Source organism: Sebastes umbrosus, chromosome 6 (genome assembly GCF_015220745.1).
Source record: "Sebastes umbrosus isolate fSebUmb1 chromosome 6, fSebUmb1.pri, whole genome shotgun sequence".
NCBI classification, from domain to species: Eukaryota; Metazoa; Chordata; class Actinopteri; order Perciformes; family Sebastidae; genus Sebastes; species Sebastes umbrosus.
The window spans coordinates 16774843-16802427 of NC_051274.1; the positions used below are offsets into that span (position 1 = coordinate 16774843).

General features: G+C 43.1%; 1 protein-coding gene across 10 annotated transcripts in view; it reads right to left on the bottom strand.

Moving 5' to 3' along the window:
* LOC119489521 (IQ motif and SEC7 domain-containing protein 1-like) overlaps positions 1-27585 on the bottom strand; it is a 102274-nt gene that overhangs the window by 6617 nt on the left and 68072 nt on the right. For 4 of the 10 annotated variants that reach the window (XM_037772050.1, XM_037772045.1, XM_037772048.1 and 1 more), the window contains 9 exons: positions 7888-8167; positions 6332-7614; positions 5814-5975; positions 5382-5504; positions 4959-5125; positions 4697-4836; positions 3226-3255; positions 1555-1680; positions 1362-1465 (listed from right to left, as the gene is read on the bottom strand). In XM_037772050.1, coding sequence (XP_037627978.1) covers positions 1362-1465; positions 1555-1680; positions 3226-3255; positions 4697-4836; positions 4959-5125; positions 5382-5504; positions 5814-5975; positions 6332-7614; positions 7888-8167 — 2415 coding nt within the window. Of the gene's footprint in view, positions 1-426; positions 617-969; positions 1132-1361; positions 1466-1554; positions 1681-3225; positions 3256-4696; positions 4837-4958; positions 5126-5381; positions 5505-5813; positions 5976-6331; positions 7615-7887; positions 8168-15431; positions 15755-27585 lie in introns of those variants that run through there. The other 6 variants (XM_037772046.1, XM_037772047.1, XM_037772054.1 and 3 more) reach the window with 5 other exon arrangements.

The window sequence follows — 27585 nt, forward strand, 5'->3', positions numbered from 1 at the left end:
GATTATCACGAAATGTCTTCGAGTAAAACAAACTTAGGAGTGCAAAAAGTGCGAGGTTAAAAAAAAAAGAGTGACGATAAAAACATGAATGGAAATGTTCAGAAATAAACTTATCTAGACGATCAGGGGCAATCTAGAAAAAACTGCATTTCTAAGCAATGAACCTCTTCTCATATTCAGTCTATGAATTATAAGGCGGAGCACATCTTAAGTCTCTCTAAAGTATGTTGAGGTTAAACATTGAAGGACACACCGTTCAGACCAAACTATCCAATCACGAGTGAGTTACAGTACATAGTGGATTTAAACTCTAAAATCAATGTATGGTGCCGTGAAACAACATTTTGCTATTTTTTACCCCCTTGATATCATCACAGAGAGCTGGATGACAGAAGGAGAGCACTTTTCCGTTAAAGAAACAAAGACGTTTTGGCTGTACCTGCTTCGGAGAGGTCTCGCAGGGAGCTGCTGAGGGCGCTCCTCTTCAGGCCCTCGCCCATGGCGTAAGTGTCATCCAGACTGGCGCGGTTCATGTTTCCGTTGCCGGCTTCCTTCTTCAGACCGGAGCTCTGCGACATGCTGGGCCTCACCAGCCCCTTCTGCTTCTCCAGCTCAGCTGTGGAGAGGAGCCAAGGAAAGACTGAGGTAAGTGGCAGCGGTTTTAACATCTCACTCCGGCCAGGGAACGACTTTATAACTTCTCTGTAATGTATTCATGCACCTTTCCGCTGTCCGAAACTCATGAACGTCCTCTATTGATCTACATCATTTCTAACATCCTGCTTTTTTGAACGTCCAGAAAAAAACCCCTGCTGTCCTGTCTGTTAGCCATCCTGTGAACTCTGTAAACATTCTCCCTCGTAAAGTGCCGCAGTTGAGTAATGCGGACCATGCCCTGTTTCTACTTTACACAGCCAGAGGTAGACAGACTCAGAGGGGGGATGGGAGGTGGAAAAAAAGGCAGCTCACACTCTATTCTGTATTTCTCCATTTCCTGGACCTCGGCAATAGACTCTCGTAGGTCGTCTGTGAACTTCTTGCGGTCCTGGGGGTTGGGCGCATTGAAGTTGATGAGGACTTTGATGTCAGCACCTGGTATCGCTGATGTAAGTCTGATTCCATTTGGGTAATCTGGGGCAGCGGCAAAGAGAGGGAGAGACATTCACACAAGGGCCATTGATCAAGTTAAAACACATTGGGCGAATCTGTGTGAAGTTTGGGGAGTATAAACAATGTCACAGCCCATTGGTTTGGCCTATCATTACTGCTGGATGCGTTGCTATGCCGAATCAAACCTCGTGATGTAAACACTGTCGGCTAACACGCCACAGGGATAAAGACGGAATAAAAGGAAATGCCACTCACACTGATTATCAAACAGCATGACTTGCATCCCGTACAGAGAGAAGGACTGTCTGAAGCTGTACGTCACCGAGTTCTTCTTTTTTTGGAAAATCTTGGTTACCTGAAATCATGTAAAGAGGATATTTTAAGGGTTGGTCTGAAGGGAGAGAGGAGAGGAGAAGAAAGGAGAGGACAGGAGAGGGCTTTTACCACGAGGAGGTCGTTGAACAGGAAGATCTCCCGCTGATGCAGGCCCAGCTTCTGGAGCTTGTTGGGATCTGGCACTTCAAACAGACGGCAGTAACACACCAGCCGGCGATGGGGCAGTGACAGCACCTACAAGGCAGGAAAAAAAGAGCAAAGACACCAACACTTTAGAGGTCATTATGGCCTCAGTCCAAAAGCTAATAAGGAACAGAGGTCACCTCCGAGCAGGATTTAAAGCCAATTTAATGACGGGTTTTCTCCTCCTGCGTGTTTTGCATTCACAGTGATGTATGAGATGTGGTGACACTTTGGATACTACCGTTTAGAGCTGCAACTAACAATTATTTCATCATTGATTAATCTGCTGATTATTTAATCGATTGATTGATTGTTTGGTTGGTTTATAAAATATCCGAAAATAGTGAAAATAATCCTGTTACATTTATCTAAAGTATCTAAATAGCTTGTTTTATTTGAAAAACAGTCCAATCCAAGACATATTACTATTAATACTATAAATTATGGGCACTGTAGTTTACATTGATCCCACATATACCATTCTGCAGCTGAAAATAGTCCCAAACAAATGCTCGATTTCCTGATTGAGTAACGCTTACTTAAAAATATAGTGCCCAGTTGTTTTAAGAAATTATTTAGCCTTCTTTTAAAATTAAAGTATTTAGTTGTGACTTGTTTTTAAAGATTGATGTCTATATTGGAAATGAATGGACTTGGGGCTGAGAGCCATTTATAGGGCAGGGAAGTATTGTATCATAGAGTATTGAGACATTGTTGACAATAACAAACTTTAAACATACCTAATACCATGACGACTTACCACAGAAACAAAAGATAGCCCAGATAAAATCATTATCCTGTATACCGTATATTTTAAAATGGAATTCAGGAGAAGTAGTTGTTGCTAAGGGAACAACTTATGAGATCCAAATAAACAATATTGATGTTTTCACCAGTGAAATGAACTGGTAACATACCATGAAGCATAAGAATTGACTTCATGCACTGATGTAACTTTGAGGAGTCTTAACATACGAGAAAACATGTCCAAAACAAGTACTGTATTTACCATGGCAGTGGTACTTTATAATTAAAATGAACGAAGTACAAAATAATGTACTACTACTACTAGTGCTAAATCAGTGCATAGCTCCTCCCATAAAGATTATGACAACTAATAATCTAATAAAGAAATGTGGGATCTACAGTATATTCTGTGACTGAGAGGCATGTGTGTGTGTGTGTGTGTGTGTGTGTGTGGCACGTAGAGACTACAGATGTAAATGATCTTAAAGCTAACTCAGCTAAGAAGCTGTGCACTGTCCCTGTCAAATAAATAAATACATTAAATTAAATAAATGCACCCAGCAGTGGTGAACACCCCGCTGAGCACAGAATGTGTAAACACTGCAGCTCAACGCCGCCTAAGAATTTATGTCTGTCGATAGTGTCTCTGGGGTTCAGCAGTGACAGATGAGATGCTTCAGGGGGCAAAAGTTTCTGCCTCTTTAGGTAATCTGACTCTGAAACTACCTGTTTGATGTGCATTAACTGCAGTGTCCCGGGACAGAGACAGGCACCTGTGCACATACCGTGAAATAATGAATGAAAAAAGGATCAAATATAGTATGATTTATGGATATTTAGCCTACTTACACATCCCAGGCCGTGGTGGAGCGATCCAATCTAAAAAAGAGAGGGCAAAGAGGACGTTCATATGCGGCTGTTATGTTAGGATTATTAGCCTCTGATAGCATGAAAATAGAATCTCTCCTGCTTATTTAATGAGCCCATATGAGGATTTGCCCTTGCAGAATGTGCACCTATAGCCTATTAAAGTGGCCATGAAGATAGGCTCTGTATACAGGGTGGCGATCTGTCTCTGCTGCCGGACTCGAGGGAAGCCCGGAGAGGAACTCCAATGTAGTTTTTTTGATGTTAAAGTGTTTTACAGAGCGTCCTCCTGAGCTTTTAATTTTGCAGCCAAATGGTGACGAGGGATCATTTTTCAATACATGCAATTATTACTGGCAGAGCTGAAGAGATTCCATCCCACTGGAAACCGGCTGAAACAAAGACGAGTGTCTCCCTGAAGCGGCATAGGTTAATCACACTTTTAACCTTCACACATGAAAGAGACATCATTGCCTGCAGAATAAAGCAGACATGCTGCTCCCTGGAGTGCAGTCAGAACTAAATTTGATAATAGCTCTGGTTCAGTATTCGTACACAGAAATAAACTGACTAATGATAAGTGAATCAATGGATTATTGTAACTTGTGCCGCCAAATTAACCGCTGGTTTCAACCACTTCTCCATCTGAAACTAAGTGAGAACTATAATGTGCTACGGTAGCAGAAAATGTCCATTTTTCATTGGACTGCAGCGCTGGGTGACATCTCTCAAGGCCTCCGGGTGTGTTAAAATCACCAGCGTGAAGGTCTAAGCCCAGGCATGTGTCCACTTTCACACAGCAATACCCAAAGGTACAACAGATTTTCTAAATCTTCCTGTTCCTTCTATTACTTGAACTCAGTACATTTTGGAGTCAGTAGAACAGGTGAAAAGTGGCATTTTTATTTATAGAAAGTCATTCTATGCAAATATACTGTAGCTCTGTGAGTACTGATTAAAGAATAATCAACAATGTCTACATAGGCTGGGCGATACGGCAAAATCTTCTATCCCGATACAGGTAATTTAATATCTCAATAACAATATACAGTATATCACAATATAGCATGTTTTCTAGTAATTCAATAAATAAATAGTATATATGAAATAACCACATGGTGAAGCCTATTTTTGTATACTCATGTGTGAATTAAATACTTGACAAATAAAAAGCATTGAGCATTTTCTCATTAAATTAGTGCAAAATGAACAGTTTCAAATTAAATTATAGAGAAAAAAATAAATAATTTAGACCACGTATTTGTTTATCACAATATCACCAATGATTACATCCATCACAATATGATTCCATTGAAAGACGATAAATTATCAGATTGAATTATCATTCATGTCTACATCTTATATAGGTCAAAGATGCCACACAGATTGATGTCATGCCTTGAAAATGATCTTTTCTTGGACTTTTGTAGAGCAAATAATAAACAGTACTTACTGGTTTCTTTCCCACAATGAGCTTCTCGACCTTCTGCACCTGCGAGACGTGGTCTTCGTTGGTCTTGAGCTCGCGCTTACGGATCCTCTCATAGATGCCGACCAGAGTCTCGCGGGGGATATCCTCCCCGTCATCCACACCTGGCGCACAGATTAGTGAGGAGAGTGAGGAGAGAAAATAATACAACTAGTCGATGTCCGAGGGTGTGTCATGCATGTGGCACATTTTAATATATGATCATATCCATTATTGGTTTTGTCACCTCTTAAATTCTTGATGAAGTCCTCCATCTTCATCTTCCTCTCAGGCTTGACGTTGGGGCTGTACATGTCGGTGTTGAGGAGGATGATGGCGAACGCCAGGATGAAGATGGTGTCAGGGTTCCTGAACTGCCGCACCACCGTGGGGTTACAGATGCAGTAGCGCTGGCTGGAGACACGAGACGGGACAGGAGAGATAATATATCACCCATCTCAATTTACAGCCAAACTCAGATTACAAGACACAGTCGTGCTCATAGTGAGGAAATGGTTTCAACACTGCCAGAAGAAAACAGAAGTAAAGCTAGAGCTGGTTCTCTTCATGTACCAATAAGTATCATACACAGTTCAGAGGAAACCCAGCAGCAATTATTGGTCTGTCTTCGCTTTGTTTAAATGCTAAATGTGTCCGTGTGTGATCTAACCTGAAGGCTTCGATGAGCCGCTCCACCTTCTGGGCCTCACCCTGGACACGGATGTGGTTCTGAAATTTCCTGAGAGCCTCGTCCAGCTCCATGCTCTGGAAGTCCATTTCATCTACCACACAGCTGGTAACACATGGGGACAGATGTTAAACACAAACGTGGTATACAACAGTTGTGTGATCATCACCAGTTCTTTTATATCTTACAGATTTTATCATATACAGTTTTTTAGTGTTTACAAAAGAGGATGTTACAAGGGTAGAGGAGTTTTTGTTCCATGTTTGTCCCTCTTTTATTTTATTACATTATCTAAAGCAATGGCCCCGATGTGTTAGTACATTATTAATAACTTTAGTTTATGTCTGAGTGTGCACAAGGATCCTTCACTCATTTTTATCTAATCATACGGAGGACGGGGGGAATCATACTTACTCCAAGACATCTCTGTTGAACTGTTTCTGTCGATTGCCGAGAAATTCTCCAATCATCTGCCTGCTCAGTCCCTTCCTCTGCAGCAGGAAGTGAGCCACGCCGACCGGTGTGTCAGGGATGAATCCCCTCTCAGTCAGGTACTGGACGCCTTTTTCTGGCTTCCTGAGAAATCCAACATTTAGATGCAGGTAAATAACAAAAAAAAAAAAAAACTAGAGAGAAGAATCTGCTACTGTTTAATCTTGAATTCTGAGAAAATACATAGAGGCAACTTCTTGAAGTGTCTTCTATAATTTGTATTAAAGTATTCTTAAGGTATATTTGATTCTCTAAACTACAGACAAATTAAACTGTCCTCTTAATTTCTTCTTTCATGCAAATATCTTTCAAAATATCTTTGTATTTGATATTAATACAGCTGATTACAGTTTATAGTACAACACACAGTGAGGGAACTAAGACACTTCTCTAACATCACCAGGCCCTTAATCACTGCAAACAGGCTACAGAGTACCTACTTGTTGAAGAGATTCAGGCCGATGCGGTAGTATCTCTTGCGAATAACATCATTACTGAAGATGGGCGAGTCCCAGCTGTTGCGAGTCTCCTTGTGGTAAGTCTGCTTGCTGAGCGTCTGCTCCCGTAGGCTGTCCCTCGACGAGGACTCGGAGCTGCAGTTGATGGTGTCGTTAGAGTTGGATGTGCTATTGATGCTGTCGTTGTCCCCGTCGGAGAAGTCAGATTCGGACTTGCTCTGTCGGTTGGCCGAGCCGTTGATGGCTAAGTGGCCTTCCAGCTGGCGGTGGCGGTGGCGCAGGGGTGCGTCATCGTCACGGGAGGAAGCTCGTGGTGGGGGTCCGTGGGAAATGTGTTTGGGGCTCGCCTGGGATGACGTCACGATGTGGCCGTGCGGTTCGTACACAGGCGGCCGTTTGACGGAGCCGCGCTCAGACCGGTCGCTGAGCTCTGCGGAGCTGTCACTCGGAGGTTCTATGGTCAACAAGGGAAGATGGTCCATTCTAAGACGCTGCTCTTGGCACTCTAGAGACGGAGTGCTGCGGCAGCTCGTATCTGTGTCACGACCCTCATCTTTGGGGTCAATAGGCCAGTAGTCCTGGGAGGAGGAGTTGACTGACCGCAACCGCAAGTCTGATTCTGTGCTAGAGGGCTGGTCCCCTGACCTCGACCGAGCAATAGAGGGGGACATGTCCTCCTCGTCGATGAACAGAGTAACATCGCTATAGGACGCCAACGTTTCATCGTGCATTCGTCCAGCTGCCCTGCGGTGGGACTTCACCTTATAGGGCACTTCCCTCTCCGCCTTGGAGCAGCCCATGGCCTCCGGGTCAGGACCCTCGTCCCCCTGAAGGCTGCGACAGTTCAGTGCATCGTCTATCGACTCAGCCAGAGATTTGACCTGCCTGGAAAAGGCGTCCTCCAGCTCCGTGATGGCATCGGTCAGGTCACCCTGCGGGGCTGGGTGAGACGCCATGTTGGCCTGCTGGTGGACCTCTATGTCTCCACATTCAGACTGCACCATGGACAGCGGGGTTCCGTCCTCCGTCATGGACACCTGCCTCCCTTCAAAGTAGGAGCTGTGCACTTTCTCCGGGCCCTCGAACGAGAGCTGCATCCTCATGTTGGACAGAACGATGCGTCTGGACATGCGGTTCTCAGACATGGAGCTCCTGAGACGTTCAAAGTTCTTGTTCATCTGATACTGGCGGAAGGCTGTCTGGATGGTGCGGGCCGCATGCCGGGTTATGAATCGTCCGCCATATTTACGCTCCAGCATCTCCACCTAAAGAGAAGTCGTAGTAAATTAGCTGTGAAACTGTGCCATCAATGGAATATTTAATTTAGTTTTCTTAGCTGCACATGGTTTATAAAGTCAACCTCATGGTTGTCACTGATGTCAGTGGCTCTGTGGCAATCTAACAACAGCTTTTCCTGCTTTATTTGTATCAAGAACAATCTCACACAGCCCACACACAATTCATAATTTTAATCTGTCTTGTGAAGAAACTTTGACCAACTCCAAAGCTAGCTATTCAGCAAGGCTACTGTGGAGTACCTGTTTGTCCTGGAGGTCAGCAGAGAGCTCGTAGCTCTCAGAGAGCGAGCGGGACCGCTTGATGGCCTCCTCTTCGGCCTGCTTACGGAGGATGGACTGCGAGTGCTGGAGCTTGGGTCGACGGGGTCTCTGAGGCCCCGGTTGGACCCCGTGGCTGTAAAGCGGGCTGTCAAACCGGTCGGGGCTGATGGCCGAGCCGTGAGTCACCGGGCCCTGGCCATAGCCGGCTCCACCATCCAGGGAAGGGCCACTCTCATTGGGCCGTCCATCCCCTTCCACACTGCAATAAGAGAGCAAAGGGACGGTTTGAGATTTCATTTCCTTGCTATGAAGATTAGACAACGAGAATTCAATTTTGGAGTCAGATAAAAGTATTATCAGGTTAATCGCAGCTGTATTTCTGTTCCATCTTATGAAATGTCAGAACAAAAAATAGTTTAACTTCAGGGATTTATGGCCTAAGCTTTTATAAAAAGAAAGTCTTAAAATAGTCAGTAGTATAGTCTCTGTTATGAAATATATAAAAACATATGGGATTACAGAAGTGAACTGCAGAGTGTGTGTAAATGAGTACTGATTCTACGACTTTATAAAACAGTAAAACCCACATTTCATTCAGCTGCCCAATACCTGGTACGTATCTGTGGAATAGATTTGGCTGTGCTACACTCACAGAATACATACACCACGTAAACACTCTCCAAACATTAAACACATCCAGTCATCCGTTGTGCTTGCCGGATTATCTCTTACACAAATAATGTGAAAAAACAACAAGGAGGTTACTCACTCACTCTTACACTCTGCCGTATTACCAGACGGCTGCTTATTGCGAAAAGACCGTCTATTCTCTATAAACTGCCAACTCTTCCTCCATATCTTGTCCACCATTCTTCCAGTGAAGTGAAGTCCAGAGTACAACAGGCTCCTCCGGGAAACTAAAGTTTATGCCGCCTCGAGGGCCAATCAGTGACCGACGAGAGTTACATCATGTTTGCCGGAGCGACGACACGCTGTTCCAATACAAAGTCCAGTTTAGAGGAGAATAACAGAGCAAATACAACTGTAGCGGTCCCTTAGAAATAGCCGACAGATGTGGGTGTATGCGGTGCCAACCTGCTCAATAACTAACATTAAAACTAACTAACATTTCTTGCCCTCCGTGGTACAGTGCCTTCAGTGTTTGCTGGCAGCCTTATGTGTTTGAACTGTGACTTGACACACCCATACAGTGTACACAATCCACTTCCTTCATTAGACAGCCTGACATCAATATGCAGCAACAACAGCAACCAATGCTGAGTGGAAACGTGGAACTGAATATGGTCAAAAGTTCAAACGGTACGTGCATTTGTAAAACACGTTTTGTGACTAGTACATTAATAAAGTTTTACTCTAAACTGAATACAGATTTACTGATGTGCAACCCCACTCAACACGCACGCCAATAAAATGTTTGACTTAAAGCCTGGTAGAAGTTTCAGGCTTGGGCATGTTGCATGCCTCAGTCTGCTACTGTACAATGCATACTTATCATTGTGTCAATTTGAATCTAATTCACAACCTACAAGTTGTCCCTTTCTGCCTGCTGAATATTGTATAACAGAGAAAGTGCAATGTAATATAAAGTAAATATCAATCCAAAGGTTACTCTAAGTCATTACAATTCATAAAGTTGAGCCACTTTGCTTCTTTGCAAGGGCTTCAGACAATTCAGTTTTCTAGACCAATAGAAATGCTCTTGAGAATAACCTCTTCTTCAAAAAAGGCACTTCTGCTTTTCAACCAAGCATTTGAGTGTGAAATATGAAAACATTTCGTCCTGCTGTGGCTGCCAAACTTCCACCAATTATTGTTAGGCAGCATCCAGAAAATATTCAGTCTGATTCCAACAGCTAAGATGGTGTTTGGATGCAACTGGAAACATTATCCTTAAGTAGCACAGGTGTTCAGTTCCACCAAATGCTGCAGCAGAGTGAATTCCTCCGTCCCTTCTGACCCATTCAGGGTCGGCCAAGGCCACCACGACACACAGGAGACCTTCACGGTAAGTAAATGCTAACCGACTCCCTCGGGGCAATAGGTACACACGGTGTTGGAGTGTGGACCAGCACAAAGCAACAGGGCCAACAGAGAGAGGATGCCTTTATACTGCTGGACCAACATAAAACCTTGTACAGCACAGTGAAAAATCATACTTTATTGCATAATCGCCATTGGGACGAATCTCCCCGACCATCTGTCGTGGCAAACTGTGACGCCTGCCATCCCTGGAGTTGAAAGTCACACCTTGCGTGCTGTCACAGCATCAGAGTACAGCCGGTGGTAATTTCTAGTTTCATTATTTCTTCATTAGAAGACTGATTACTGACCTGGATAAAGTGCTGATGAAAGGATGCTTTTGGGTGCATTGGTATATTCATATTAATATGTAGAAAGCCTTGAGAGGACTGGACATGCAAAAAATAATTGTATTTCAGCTTAAGGGGGCAAACGTATGGAACCAAGAGTGTAATTGACAATGTGTAGCACATGTCACAAATTAAAAAAATGTTCAAGGATCTTAAAGGTCTTATTGATAACACTTTTATGTAGACAAATAATAATAATAATAAAAAAAAACATACATCTACAGAGCTTTTAGAAAGGTGCTAAATCATTTTTTTCCTGAAAAAAAAAGAAAATCATGATTGTGAATTAATCCTTTTAAAAATGTTGGCGGGTCCAAAATTAATGTTTTGTTTATCTCTGTGGAAGATATCTGACGTTTGGTTCCCACTTCTAACAAGCCTTGTGAGCCAATAGTAAAACAACGTTGGTATCACGTGGTATCTCTGGGTCGTCCGTCAGTTAGTGTGGAAAAAACAGATAAATGGCTGAGATTGACGGTAAAAGCCTGACAAGCACTTGTTGTGAAGTAAATGCAATGGAATGGGGAGGGAGAATGCAACATCTAGTGGCTGACTGTTATCAATAACACCTTTAAGGCAAAAATATGAAAATATATGATCAATATATACAGTATGTGGCAAATGTATCAACAACTACTTGATGATTTGCCATGAAATTTGGTGCACATAATCATGCTCCCCTCAGTGTGAGTTGTAATAGCTTTGGTGATCCCCAGACTTTTCATTTAGCGCCATCATCAGGTCAATTAGTCCAATATTTACTTTTATGATACCTGCAAAACAAGTGACATTCAGCCTCAGCTGTACTGTATTTAGAGCAAGCTATCAAATGCTAAACTAAGATGCTAAACATGATACTGGCTTAATATCAGCATGTTAGCATTGTCATTGTGGGTATTTTGGCATGCTGCTCTGCTGCCCTGTGTCCTCAAAGAGCTGCTAACGTGGTTGTAGAGACTCTTTGTGGGCGTTCCAGTACCCATACTACCATACTATTAAGTAGACCAGAAAATGATTTAGTATGTCTCAGTACATAGTATGTCAAGTGCAGTTTGCTAAAAATACCAGGATGTCCTACTACATATACTGTATGAACAAGAGGGTCAAAGTTCAAGGGGCAATGTTATGGCAAGTAGTATGTCTCAATTGTATGCACACTGAATGAAACAGTGCGTACTTTGTAAGCTGCAGTACGTACTAAAAGTGAAAAAGTATGCAATTTGGAACGTAGCCTTAGTTTCATTGTATTATGTTGCTTTGTTGTATTGTTTTCTGCTGTGCTATTCTGTTGGGAGTAATTGCCTTTCTATTCTTCTGCCTAATTGTGTAATTATTCACGAACCAAAATACATTTCCATTTATGTAATATGACAATATAACTGAGGGAAAGAGAATTGAGCCTACATTAAGGAACAGAAAACACAATAAACTACAAGCTGCTGATAATAGCTACTACAGTGCTCATCTGGTGTTCGCTCTCTCACTCCGTCACCTCTAAAAACATTCAAGGCCCAAAGTCAAAGCTATAGCTGTAGCACCGGTTTTCCCCAATGGGACCCGGAGCCGGCGTCTTTCCTTCCATTTTGTTCTTTCTGCTCCACTTTCTACCGACCAAGAGTCCAGACTGTGTGTGATTGTGGGTGTACAGAGGAAAGAGAGCTGGGAATAAGTGCTGCAGTATTGCTCTGAGGTCATTGAATACTCCACAGTAGAGTGAGGTCAGTTTGCTCATGATGGCGGGAAAAAAGGGGGAAAAAAGAAAGGAAGAGAGAGCGGCATTTTAAGAGCTGATGTTTTAAGATGTAATGGATGTTGAAGGAAAAAAAGAGTGACTGAACTACAGCAGAGCAGGAAGTTGCATGACGTTATTCCAGAAGTGACTCCACATGGTTCAGACAGAACCCTGGAAGTCGTGTTTATATGAACATGTTGTATCCACAAGTGTGTGACGATTGTGTTGAGAGGTGAAGGATGAAGCAATGACCACTTCCTGATAGCGACCGTGCGCTTCTTGAAATATGATCTCACAACAACTGCTCAACGGTGTCAGTCGCTCAGTCTGGCTCTTTATCCACCAGGAGCCCCCGTTAGTTCTGATGCAGGCATGGATAAGCATGTCAGCTCAGCTGGCAGTGATTTTCAGCCATGGGATCCAGGGATTTGGGGGGTGGAGGGTAGATTGAGGGGGGGTCGACCATCTCTCTTTCTCCCCTCCTTCCCCCTCAACACATCCTGAACAAACAGGCCCAGACCCCTGCCCAGGCCTCAACCCGTTCCATCAGTCGGACCTGAGGGAGAAACATTCCTCCATCCCGGAAAAGAGGAGTCACATCGACAGGAGTTCTGGGAATAGAGGAAGGCTAATGAAGTGCAGGCTGGAGCTATACGGAGGAAGAGAGAGCCGCAGCGTGGAACTAACATAACTCCCAAAACCGAGTCACAGATGAGACGGAGAAGCCTACAAACTGCTTTGTGCTCGCATGTTTTTCCAATCAACTTCTAAATTGCGGTTTAAGATGCTCTTTTCGGGATAAGAGAGCGTAATTCAATTGTGAACTTAAAAGCCATTGAAATGCTAAATATTTATAGAAAAAATCTTTCCACATGCAATGTGTTTACAGGCACAACAGTAATCTGACTACTCCTCGTCCACCTGTTTAGACTTGTCATTGTGTTTTTTCTTATTTATTTCTACTTCATGGTGTTTTTACTATCCTTAAAAGGAGACTTTTTCAGTGCTTGTGCACATACATTTGGGTATCTGGAGTGCCTATCAACCCACAAACTGTGAAATAAGACAACCCTGATGTGATTCAACACGCCATTCAGATCTGGCTCCCCTTCCTATGTCACATGCAGGCTCATTAGAATATATAGCCCACAGCTTAAGAACTACCTTTGACAAGGTGCACCGTATTTTTCTCGCTAGCCAATCAGAGCACACTGGGCTTTTTCGGGAGTGGGTCTTAAAGAGACAGGCGCTAAAACGGAGCATTTCGACAGAGGGTGAATACAGGTATATTCAGACAGACAGAATGAGTAAAATAATGTGTTTTTTGAACATTAAAGCATGTAAACATGTTCTAGCAGAAACCAAAAATACAAGTATGAACCTGGAAATGAGCATGACATGTCCCCTTTAAGTCTGTACTTTTGCATGTTGCCTTACTATTATTGTGAAGCACTTATGAAGTTCTGCTCTTAAAAGGTTCTGCTATACAAATAACTTACTTTCTCATCACTTTTGGCAATAATGTCAATCTGATTTCAGAAACATCAACGTAAACACAAAATCTAGTTAAAAGAGTCAAGAATTGCAGCAACATTTCTGCCGGAAAAAGAGGGTTTCTTAAAGAGTAAGCATGTGGATAAAAGTTACCCCACGTAGGTTAATTTAAGTAACCTCATGTATGTTAAAAAGTACTAATAATATTCAGCCACAATATTCAATTGCAATACCAACATGGCTGCTAAGGAAGTCTGATCTGCCTGCTGAGGCTTATTTTTATTCATGATGCACAAACGGCAGATGGTGATAGAAGTCTGATTCCTTCACAAGAGGCTTTAAGATAAAATATGTGCAATAACACCAATGCAACACATGTAAATGCATTATCAGATTTCCTGCCTTTAAGTGACAATTCTGCTTTAATGCGTGTATGTAAACATACAGTGAACAACTGACCCTTTCAATCAAATTAACATATCACACTTCTCCCCTCCAGATGCACTGACAACATGTGCCTCGGACACAACAAAAGCAGATGTTTTTTCTCCCTCCCTCTCTCTCTCTCTCTTCATAGCAACTCAGGGAGCTCATAAATACAGATGCACACAGCAGCCCTCACAGCACAGATGTGAGGAAATCAGATGTTGCAGGTAATTGGTTAGGAGACCACACAGTAACATGTTGATACAGTCCAGCATTAAGCCAGTAAACACTTATACTCATACTAATGGATGATTTTGTAATGGCTATAACTAGACAGCGAGGAGAAGCAGGTTGTGGGGATTTATAGCATGAAACAGCTGCAAACTGGAGAGCTGCACTGGCCAAGCAGACTGACAGCATCACTCCTGAGAGTTTGCAGCAGACGGTGCATTGTCGACTGGAGCCTCATAAGGCTCGTGGCTGATAACTACTGTAAATTGTATACTTCAGTTTGAGAGCTTTAGGGGTCATCTGGTGTCTAATCCGACCAGAAACTTGAATGTACTTGAATGTATCCCACGACTGCCGAATGGCTTCAATCTGCATCTAAAAAGTACAACTTTTCCAACTCCAAACACAACCTATTGAGGATAATTGGCAGCCATAATGAATAAGTGAAAGACAGCAGACACAAAGCCTACACAAAGACTGCTGGTTATCGGTTGGTGATGATTTTTCAAGATGACTTGAACTAAAGTCTTTATTAGCACAGCACAGATGTGGCAAATTAAAACACACTCCGCTGCGATGTGTGTGATGAGTGGTTTGATGTTTTGTTGATGCCATCCTCCACATACTTGTGAGCAATCAGCAATCAATACTATTCCCCTGTTAACTGCCGGGCCTCATTCTGTCTGAATCCTCCTCCTCCCTCCTGTCAAGACTCATAAAACAACAACAACAACAGAGTCACTGTCATTATCAGTCACTGATGAATAATTATCACTACACTCAACACCTGCCCTTGAAGAAGAACCAGCTATGAGAAAGCACACACAGTCAGGGCCAGCGAGTGGGAGGGCCGCGACACACCACAGGAATGCCCTTCAGCCGAGCAGAGGGGGGGGGGGGATTCTGTACAGTAAGACTAAACACACGCATACGGTGACTCAGAGAAGGGGACATGATCTGTTTTCCACTGTGAGGGAGTCACAATTGAAATCGCAGACCCCACTTTAAAATTCAGGATCTTCGTGACTTCGCCTTGAAGCTTCACATTCCTCCTGTCATCATCTTCTAGCGTGGATGATGTGAGAGCACAAAAGAAGCAGGTTAATTCAGCAGCTCTTTTTTCATAAACACACACACACACTGTCTCACTGCTGTGCATTAAACAAAAGCCTTATGAGCACTATAGCAGCCTGGTGTAACCTCATTTTAATGACACACACACACATTTCACACTCTCCTATTACTCTTACCAGCCATTCAGCTCCAGCTCCAGCAGCGACTGGGTCTTCTCTGAATTACACTGCAAACACCACATGCTGGCCGGCACTCACAAAACGATGTAATCCAAACATTAACAGTCCCCCTCAGCAGTCCCCATTACTGCCTCTGACAGACAGACACATCTCAAAACTGCCATCTGCCGTAGCTTCTAGCTGCCTACTTCTTGCAGGCGTCCCCATGTCTTTGCCCTGTGAAAGCAGCTCCCTATGGATGGTAGGCGTACATGGTCAGTGCTAAGTGGCAGTCTGTAATCTCTGACAGACAAATGGAGCTCTTTCCTTTTTCTCTTTCTTCCTCCCTATCCTCTGTGTGCCGGGCTGGTAGGAGTATACGGGGGGCGGAGGCTGGGAGACAGGGGAGTGTGTTTTTTTTTGCCAGGTCCTGAGCAGTATGGAAGGGGGCGGGTTGCCGGGTAAGGGGGTGTGTGAGCGTGGAGGCTCTGTAGCTGGGTAGAAACAGAGAGAAGGGGATGAAACACCTCCTGCACAACACTAATCATGCAAAGAAAAAGGGACACACGAACGACCCTGGAGCGAAACGTGGAATAGAAGATTTTTCAGGCGTGTTATCGGAGAATGTGAAAAAGGAGAGCTCCAGACAGCGAGGGTTGGGAATGAGAGATAAAGCAAGGCGCTAAAAGCACAGAGAGTAGGGAGGGAGGGAGGGGGAGTGAATGACAGCTTGATCCAGTTAGGTGCATAAAAAGGTATAGTAGATAAGTAGTGGAATGGAGAAACAGGTAAAAGGACAAAGTATGAGGATAAAGACAGAAGATAATGTCGGAGGAAACAGGGGTTGGGGAGTGTTTGAATGTCAGAGGTACCTTTTGTTGCACGAAAGAAAAAAGGACTTAGTGGGTGGAGATGGCCAATAAAAGAGAGCACCTCTATTAATAGAGCCTTTCAGGGTTGAGAAGTGACTGTTATGATGTGCACTAAGAAAAGAACCAGAGAGGATTCGGTGTCTTTCTGCTGCAGAAAGCAGCCCCTTCTGTTTCAAACTCCTTTAAATCAGCATTGTTTAATTGAAAGGATACGTCGTCCTACTGCTTAAATTACCACCCATACTGCAGCATCATTGCAAAGCTCGCCAGGACTTCCGTCCCCAAACGAACGGTGCCTCGTCTCTTGACTTCACAGCGGTGTTGAGACAGGCCAGTGACTAATCACCCCTCTGAGAGAAGGGGGGTTGGGGTAAACAGCCCCCAAGTCAAAGGTATTTTCTACCTAATGACAACAGGCACAGGAAACAGAGGAGAATGGCTCCCACATGGAGCCAGTTTACAGGGACACCAATCATCCCGACACACACACACACACAGCAGTCTCTGGAGGGAGATGTTGATGCCCTCTAATTACAGGTCTGCACCCCTAAAACGATCCCCTTCTCTAGACTGTTTTCATCTGAGAACTTCAAACGGAAGATGCAGAGCGAGAGACGAAGCTAAAAAGGAAAAAAGTGTGCATATCTTAACATGTGTTATGGATCGCAGCGGGGATTTATGCACAGACTTACTTTACAATGTGTGAGTCAGGCAGAATGATTGTGTGCAGAAAGGCAGACAGACAGTAAGTGATCTATTTCAGTTTGAGACCTTGGCCCTGGTGGTGACTACAGCTGCTAATGCCTCGTGGAGCTGCAGATACTCGACTCAACTTACAGATCTCACCTATCACACAATCTCACCACTCTCACCAATTTATTCCTGAGTGCCAGTAAACAAAACAAACAAAAAAAGGGAAGCAAAACCCCCTTTAGGACATCCCTTTAATACAACTTGCATCATTTTGTTCTCACCCAGGAGGCGCAGATGGAGGCAGACATTTAGATGTTGAAATGTGTGCGTGATATTAGATAATAGCCTCGGTGCAGGCTTTGTTTTGCGGGCGGACCACAGGGAGAGGCTAACTAGACTTTATTTGTTTGGTAATGAGATATGAAGTAATATCATGGCCTCATTTTGAAAGCAAAGCGCGTGATGCTTATAACCCCCAAGCCTGTCATGATTGTTTCAGCATGAGGCTCAAGGGCCGCATCAGTTTAAGCGTCGAGCAGACAGGCGCTGAAATGATCTAATTAGATTAATTTCAGGTGAAGCTGAGCTGTAAAAGTTTGCACAAACTTCAGGATACTTGTATAATTCTCTCTGTCTGCCTGCCTCTCCTCCTCCTCCTCTAGTGTTACGATCCAGTCTAGTCGTCCCGTCTGGTGAAGGCCCACTCCATCTCCAGAGTCCTGGCTGCACGGCTCTGCTCCAGCATGATGTCATTGAGAATTCCAAGCAGAGGCCCACTCTCCGCTCATAAAACGCCATTTCTTCAACTCAATACATATGGTCTCTCTGCATTTCAGCTCCTACTTTATCATCCCCCCCCCCTTCAGCTCCACTGGCCTCCCTTCCTTCTTTTCCTCTTCCTTCTTGTTTTAGTGTAAAGAAAGTTGGATACATTACACTTGAGACAAGGCCAAAGAGGCACCCGCGGGTTAGATACACACAGACGCCTTTATCAGGTGCATTCCCACACATGTACTACCTGAATATTATCAGAAGACCAGAAAAACTTGGATTTTCCCATTCCCAAAGAGAGTGAAAAAAGACAGAGCAGAGGAAACGACAAGGGGAAAGTGATAGCTTCCTGGAAACTTGGTCACAAGACTTTGGCGCTGCGTGCTCCGTCTACATGACATCATGCGCCGTTTTCTCATTATCTGCTTTTGCTGGACGCCGAGCGACTGAGACCTGCGCTAAGAAACGGAAAATAAAATGAAAAGTCAGCCCCTCGCCTGGTCTGGAAACAATTAAGACGGGCTGATGTCATAGTTTGATACAACAGCATACTAAATGAGATGTAGTGGCCCGGGAACGCTTTGTGAACACAGAGGACTTTGTGTCAGAGGAAAAGAGAAACACATTTTCCCTATGAATTCTCAGGAACAAAGAATTTTTGTGCATTAGAAGGATCTGGCAGCAGATGTATAAATAGAGCTGAAATGAGAGTAATTAAAGGATATGCTGCCTCTGCTCATCACATCCTGGCGGCAAAGCCGGAGCAGATGTGTTGCCCGTGGGATCCTGTGGGAATGATCAAAGATCATCAGTGGCAAATGATGTCTGAGAGGCTTTTCTCTTTTCTCCTCTTCATACATCGCTTAGTCATTCCAATCTGGATGGAAACAATCTGTTTGTCCAGAGACACATGGAAACTGAAAGCTGAACAGCGGGAGATGTCTTCTGAGATTAGTTTTGTGGCATCAAAACAACTAAATGTTTTTTTTACAAGTGCTCGCAGCCCACATGTATCCTGTCCCCACCACTAGGAGTGGGTATTGAATCTCAGATCAGGACCATAGACTGCATATAAGAAGTGGACGTAGTCACCGTGACGTCACCCATTGGTTTGTGGATGGCCATTTTGAAGCCTAGAGTTGTAAGATGAAAACACAGACAACACTCAGACCAGACAACGTCATGGTAGTGACCTGTCAATCACAAGGTAGCCACGCCCTAAAGCATACCCTACTTTATGGTCTATTTGACTCTAAATGGGACCATAATTTACTAAATGAACATCATTATCATCTTGACGAAGACTTGAAACTAGCGATTGAGACCATAAACTCATGTTTACAATGTTTACTGAGGGAATAAATCAAGTGAGAAGTAGGTTCATTTTCTCATTGACTTCTATACAATCAGACTTCTTGTTGCAACCAGAGGAGTCGCCCCCTGCTGGCTATTAGAAAGAATGCAAGTTTAAGGCACTTCCACATTGGCTTCACTTTTAAGAGGTAACCCACAGGTCAGGACTGAAGACTTGTTAACGTATTCTCTAAAGGAATAGTTTGACATTTTAGGAAATAGGCTTATTTGCCTTCTTATTGACTATTAAACTATTAATAGGAGGCTATAGCCAGAAGATTGTTAGCTCGGGTTAGTGTAACAACAGGACAGCTGGCCAAGAAGTCACTGTCCAAAAAATGTTTTTTTAAACACATTTTTATTCCTCAAAAGTATCAGTTTTATGTTTGTATTGAATCCCAGGCAACGTATTCATACTAGTATGCACTAAAGTTCAAAAGACCCCCAGCCCTACCAACAGACAGCATTAAAATGGCACCTGGGTAGCTCACACACAGCGAGAAGGATCCAGGTTTGTTCCTCGGTCTTGTCTGGGTGGAGTTTTTGCTTGTTCTCTCAGTGTTTGTGTGGGTTTCCTCTGGGTTTTGCTCTCACATTCCAAAAGACATATGCAAGTCAGGTGGGGTGGAGACTCTAAATTGCCCAAAAGTAGGAATGTGGGCATCTAGCGACTTGTCCCGGGCATTTCTCTGCCATCCTCAAATTGACTGAGTGGGCAGACAGAGAAAACGCATGAATAAAATGACACCCTTTACGATGTGAACCGAGCAAAACTCAACCACATGTTTGTTTACTCCTTTCTGTATAGAAAAATACATTTCATGGAACCATGGTAAATTATACAGGACTCCTCATATCTCTCTCTCTCTATAAGAGGCAGATGGAGGTCTATTGTGTACTGTTACCATTATTAGAAGCGGGCCCTGTTTGTCCATTTACAATATTTCCCTTTCAGTTCACTCCATTACCAGATACCATGTTTCTCTGAAGCTCTTCGCCGTAGCCCCACCCCGGCACAGAAACACACTACAGCACTATTCTCCCCTGCTAAAAATAGACCCATGTGAGGTGACACACTCTGGTAAACACTCTGCGAGGGAGACGAACAATGCTGCGAAGAACAAGAGGAAGAATGCACATCAACACGAAGGAACGGCCGCTGAATACCCTGCTGATTTCATCTCATTATCTGCTCCTTTGTGGCAGATCGATGTGCAGCGCTTTTTCGATGACATTGTGAGATTTTGAGGTCAGATGATAAACAGTGCGAGACCGGTATCTCGGGCGGTTAGTGCTCAGAGCAGCCCTGACTGTAGATGTGACAAAAGCCACAGCGGGTATAAATACCCAAGGTGGTCATGATGGATATACAGGAGCGTGATACCGCAGCCAAGACCGACCTGACAGAGCTCTGACATGATGAGTCCCAGTCCACAATGGGCTCTCAGAGTGACAGTGCCACCCACTGGTTAGAAATGAAACTTTATACTCTGCCTTGAAGATGTACACCAGGCCTGGGGGCTGACATGCGGCTGTGATGTCATCGAGGACCACAGAGGTCAGGCGTGTTTGTCATGGTTGCAAGTCGGGAGGGTGGCCGGGTTATTCAAAGACACCGGGGTGTAAAAAGACCAGCTTTTTCTGGTTGGGAGATGTTGGCGGAGACATGTAGGGGGGTTGGTGGTGCAATAATCTATTTGAGGCAGTGACACACTCACACCTGTCTCAAGCCACAGAGAGAAATTCCTGTGGTTTACATGCACAGCAAAGATGATCATCAGCTTCTTCATTCCCAATCGTAAAGATTACCTAAAAAAATGACTGTATATTTGGTTTTCAAAATATTTTATTTCCTGTTCTTTTAATGCAAATAAATATTGTAAGAACGCAAATGTAGCGTGCAATGCATTTTTTTTTTTATCACTGAACATGTGCACATTTTAAAATAAAAAACTACCAGTGAAGTTATGTAACTAAGTACATTCACTCAAGTACTGTACTTAAGGACAATTTTGAGGTACTTGTACAGTACTTAACTTTCCATTTTCCACTACTCCACCACATTTCAGAAGGAAATATTGTACTTTTCACTGCACTACATTTATCTGACAGCTGTGGTTACTTTACAGATTTATATTTTGTATTAATAATCTAAATCAACGAATAAATTATGATATATTATTGTAGATTAAGCTGCCCATCAGTTAAGTATTTAAAATTTGCCACACCATGACCAGCTGCAATATGAATGTGATGTATGCAGTAATGCATCAATAATAATAATCCAACAATATAATATATATTATTCTGACGTGGGCCATTCTGCATAATAATGATACTTTAAGTATATTTTGGTGCTAAAACTTTTGTACTTTTACTCAAGTAAGATTTTGAATACAGTACTTTTACTTGCAACAGAGTATTTCTACTCTCTTCTACACTACTTTTACTTAAGTAAAAGGTTCGGAGTACGTCTTCCACAACTGAAAACTACTACAATAAAGTCAGATGTCTCCATCAATTTTCAATCATTTTAAAGTACCAGCCTCTCTACCTAATAGCACCATGGTGACCAATCAATCATTGAACAGACTCCCAATTTGTGTAACACTTTCAAAATCACGTCTCTCTGCTGTCCTGATTCATGACTGATTTCCAGGCAGGAGCCATCCATCAGCATAATCCCAGAGAATAAAAAGAAATAAAAAATCTATCCCTCGATATAAACCAGACATGTTCCGAAAATAATTATCTGTGCGTGTGTGTGTGTGTGTGTGTGTTTGCAAGTGCATGCGTGTGCATCTGTGCATCTGCCTGGCAATGCAATCAATCTGGAGCCGTGAGCTAAATGACATCATTGAACTGGGTAAATTGACTGGAGGGTTTTTACAATGACAATAATTGCTGTTTCAATCAGATTCCATTCATTGCTGACTGCGTGAGTGATCAGATAAACAGCTGATGATCTTGAAGATGTCGTGTTGCTCGATCATTCAAATCACTCACGAGATTTCATTAGCAGTCGAGCGTGAAAGAGTGTTATGAGCTGATTGTAGTATAAATACGTTTCTAGTAGGCAAACAGACATGTTAATTGCATGGAAAGTTTTGAACTGATGTCTTAATGAATTAATGATTCAGCAACTATATGGATGCATATACAACAATACAATAGAAGCACATTCTGCTGCATAATATGCCCACGCCAATGGTGTATTAACGTTGAAGAGAAACAGATAAAGGGAGGAAACAGAGCAAAAACCTCTACATTCCTATAATACTCAGACTGGGATGGCTTACATTCCTCCACTCACCTCTCCACACACAGCTGTCTAATCACTTTAGCAGAGTTTCCTCCAGCCAGGACTCCAGTTACTTGACGCTGTGCTCCGCCGCCCTTCCCTGGCAAAACCGGCTGTGCCTCTGTGGCATCCGAAAGCCCACAGCAGAAACACTACGGCTATTGAGCCCTGAGGAGCACCTCCAGGCTCGGCCGTCTACACTGGCACTGGCCGTTGTTTGTGTTGGCAGTGCGTATAAAGGCAGCCTTTCTCATGTCTGTTCCATCACGCCTTTCCAGTCTTTGATTAGTCACTAAACAACATGCAATGTAGTGATGGCCATGACATCAGTATGTCAGACTCTGCCGAAAAAAAAGTTGTTGTCTTCTAGTTAGGGTCATAATTCTGAGCCTCATAAAGAATTTCAAACTTTCAGATTTTGCTCCACTTGGAAGTGAAAGTACAAAACGTATTTCATATTAATGGCCCTCATTAGGCTGACAGTGATAGAATCATTCAGGAAACATAATGTTATTTTAGGAGAAAGTGCCCAAAACTGGAGGACTGAATACCAATGTGGGTAAGTGATGGTGGATAGGAGTATCATGATCTGCTATATGCAAATACGATTAACATTTAACCTGAAGATACAATACTCACATCATGAATTTCAACACGGAAACACAAGTGATGCCACAGAGGAGCCATTACTGTGATGACAACCCTCATTTCAAGCTTAGTTCTGTTGTGTTTCAAGTCATTTAATCAACTTAAAGGACCAGTTTGTGGCATTTCAGGGGATCTATCAGAAGTAATTGTAATATAATATTCACCTGAAACTAAGATTCGTTGTGTTTTCGTTAACTTAGAATGAGCCCTTCATATCTACGTAGGGAGCGGGTCCTCTTCACGGAGTCCGCCATGTTTCTACAGTAGCCCAAAATGGACAAACCAAACACTGGCTCTAGAGAGAGCCTTTCGTGTTTTTACGTTACCTGAAGGCCACCGTAGTTCTCCAACACGCTTGTGAAACTGCGGTAATGTGAGCAGCAGAGTTCAAAACCGTGGTACCGCCAGCCGCCGTCTGACTTCCATTGCTCCTAAAGTAGTGTTATTATGGTAAGGATGGACTCTGAGAGAGGCGAACGGGGATATCATGGTTTTGCACTCGGCGGTTCACGTTACCGCAGTCTTGGAACGGGAGGAGTGAGTGGAGGGTAGGGGTGTAATGATACGTTTTTACAACGATATGATACGATACGTGATGATGATTCTTTTCAAGTTAAATGAACAGTGGTTTAACCTGCTGCTTCTGTTTTCATTTTCAATATAAACGGTAGAGCAATAATACAGAGATCAACCGCTTATAGTGATCAAACAGCTTGGGACAGAATTATTCCTATACAAACGCTGTTTAAATTATTTGCTTATAGTAATCAAGTAGTCCACCTACAGTGTTCATTTGGGGTCTTTTCATGCATGAAAACATACGGAAAAACATCGACACCGACAATCAAATCTAAATAAATTTGCTAATATATGTTCAAGTAAGAACTTTTTCATTAATTCTTAGTCCCAAAGAGACAAGAGGTCTGACCAATAACGAAACTGCACCGTCAGGATCTCATTTGTCAAAAGGAAATCCTGACCCTTTCTTCTGCCCAAAAACTCTGCACATCCAAGCAGAAAAACAACCTGCAGACCAAAGTCACCAAAGAATGAACATGAGAAAACTCAGGATCAGCTTACAGCCGCAATGAAAACTTGATCACTTGTATTTAAATATTAATTGAAAGCCACAGCTGAAAGCACCTCAACAATGGAAGCAGAATTAAAACAGAAATAATTCATGATTCCCATCTCTCATGTCTTCACTAGACACACATATCAAGGTATTGGGGAGGTTGAGCCAAAAGCTGTATTTTGAAATAAAAGAAGAAGAAAAACTACTAACTGGTCAGTGAATCAGTTTTGCAAAGTTACACAGACAACCGGGAAACAATCAATCAGAGAACAAAAGCACAGAGATAAAGCAGCCATCATCGATCTACACTCCTTTTTTTCCTCGGGGAATGTAAAAGGAAGCGGAGGAAACCTTTTGTGCAGGTCACAAGACTGCAGAGAAATACATTCATGTTGACTTATTCCACTGGAACAAGATATCCTGACTGTGCAAGTTCCATTCATACCACGTATCCACAAGACCTGGTGGGTGCAAGTCAGCAGATCTTATATTTCTACATACGCCCCATTCAGGCCGGCTGGGTGGGACATAAAGACCGGCTGTACGGAGTGATAGAGAAACAAATTCTGAGAATAACAAAGCTGCAGAATCAAATCCATGATAACAACCCCTTGAGCAGGGGTTACACAGTGCCGTGTTTATTGTTTCATTTCTCTCAATGCCTCCCCATAACCCCCGCTTGGGACGATGCCGAGGCATTTACAAGAAAGGAGGGTTACACTGGGGCATGTGGATTAATCCACCATCTCTATGACAAACTACCTGACAGCGGCTAATGACGTTTGGCTTCCATTTAATTCACAAACAAAGAAAGCTTATTGGACGGTTTCTAGCGCACAGTGGAACTCAATAACGCAAGTGCTACAGGGGCGAGCCAGTATCATATGTCAACATCAACACAATGCATGCAACACAACAGCCCGGATCAGAGGAGTCTCCGAATTTAAAAAAGGCATGTCATTAAAGAGGAATAGATTTCGATCTGCTGCCTTAGCTGTATCCTTGAAGGGTTGATGTACGCTCCATAAAGATTACTGTTTTATTGACTGAAAGCACAGCCTGGGTCTCTTCAGGCTGCAGGGCACATCGATCTGTAGCCCCTCATTTACTGATTAGAGGCCCCCCGGCCCGGCTTCCTGAGTCCACGGGTTAACTAGCCGGTCCTTGGTGCAGCAACAGTATGCATTGTATCACAAATCATAATCACGTGTCAGTTTTAACAGAAGATGTTGTAGGTGTGAGAAACCCCAAAAAGCACTAAATAACTGGTAGTGCTTTTGGGTTTTTTCCACTAAAGCATGACTTATTCTTGGTTTTCCATGAGACACACTTCCAAAATAAACAGGCTTGGACAAGGAGGTGGAAATATCAGAGGGCAGAGAGGATGTTTCTCTACCTCCCATTTACTGGGATGCCACAAATTTGTCTGAGAAGTGGAAGGGTGCGGCCCGGAGGAGACTGACGTGTCTTAACATGTTGGTTTGGGTTGGTTGAATCAGGACCGTCATTTTAATCAACTGAACATCCTAACTTCCTCTCTGGAGAGTCATTCTCACACCCACATGGTAATCTATGGCTGACGTTAAAATCAACATGAGCCATATGAGAATGTTTTCTCTTTTTCAGCTTCAGTTTGAATTACAGGAGCTCACTCGGCCTTTACGTTTTTTCCCTTTAGATATGTTAGCTCGGCAGAATTTCCTTGGTGGAAAAAGGAATATTTTGTCTAAGGGAAAGGGCAGTCGGACTCTGTTTTACATCTGGTCTACCTCAGATTATGAGCTGCTGACCTTATTACCACATCTGCACTTTTTAGTTTACATTTTACTCAGGGTGACCGCAGCTCGCTGGTATGAAAAGAGTGCATGTAATGAGATACAAGAAAAGGCAAGAATATCTGGAGCCATATAGGTGCATTTCATATATTTGGACTTTTTTCTGGTCACTTGGGGGCAACGGAAACAAGCTGTATTTGGAGTCACCATGTCTCTGGACACCTGATAAATGTAAATCCAATATTCATTCTCTTTTATTTAGCTCTGTTTAGCTCTCCACCAACACCTGAGAAAAACATCTGTGTCTTTAGCTGTTAAATGCTCCACTATGTTCACCAGCTAGTCACCAACTTTGTCTTGTCTGCCGTTTAGTGCAGGGGATGTGGCATGCTGTGCGATTTTTAGAGCTGAAAACAGCTGCCTGCTGCAGCTGGAGACAGTGCTGATGAGAGCAGGCCATAAAACCAACCAAAAGCTCCGTAAAGCTACGGGGAGCTGCAGAATGTGGTGATAATTTAATTATCTGTGGGTTCATCTTATCATCACTGCATGCGACTCCTTTCACATTGTTGTAGTTACTTCATCCATAATTAATGTAAGAATATTGATTATAGCAGCTTTAAGTTAGTTGTGACTTTTGTTGCTTACGGAATCTATTTATTTATCTAAATAGATTTGTTACCTATATAGATTTGATAAGTGTATTAAATATCGGATCCAGATCTGATTAAATGCTATTGAACCCCTAGCCTACTTGGTAGCTATTTAATGTAAGCAGTAGCTCACGACAGGCCGTGGTATGTTGTGATTATATCACAGCTAAGGGGCATTGTTCGGCCTGACTGCATGCCGTTTAGCAGGTGGATTTTTTTCTGGAGATGGGCACTGCTCAATCCACTCCTCCGAACAAGTTAGCCTTAGACATTTTTTTGTGGGTTTTAGCTCGCTAACTTCTACTTTGTATCTGTACCCTGTTCCGTGTTGGCAGAAGTGATCGTCCCATGACCCTGTCGCTCAGCAACCATGACAAGACATTTCATGTTTTTCTCTCAGACGTTGAGTGCAAAGTGAAAGTGCAAAGGAATTAGGCATCATAGCCGTGGTATGTGGTTTTATATCACGGCTATGAACCAATCAGATTGATTTGAACAGTGAACTCCACTGTGCTTAAGGTCAATTACCTCCCTTAAACCTTTAACTAGTAAATTGTACAGCACACTGCAAAGATGTTGCAGTCACAGCTGGAAGGAGCCGTTTCAGAGGAGGGGACATGGTGAGTCAGCAACACAGTAACATCCTGAAACCAAACCTGATAACAGGATGACATCCTTTCCCTTGTATTATCTGGAACTGGGCACTAAGAGCGCAGTCATCATCGCCGCTGTGAGTTACACAGGAGGGCCAGTGTGAGTGTGACAAGTTTACTTTATTGTCTGCTGGTCCTCCTCTTAAAGCTCTTAAATAAACATCTGTTCAGCACAAGGTTAAGTTGCTTGCTCCTCAGCATCATGTCTAAGCAGCTTTGAGACCTTATCTTGGCTGTTTCTTAGGTGGACACAATACAGATTAATGAGCAGCGTAGCCAGAAAAGCCAGTTTGCTGTTTTGGGTTTTTTTTGCGATTACTTTGCATTTAATGATGAAACACAGAGGAATTCTGTGTAATAAAACGCAATTGAGATTCA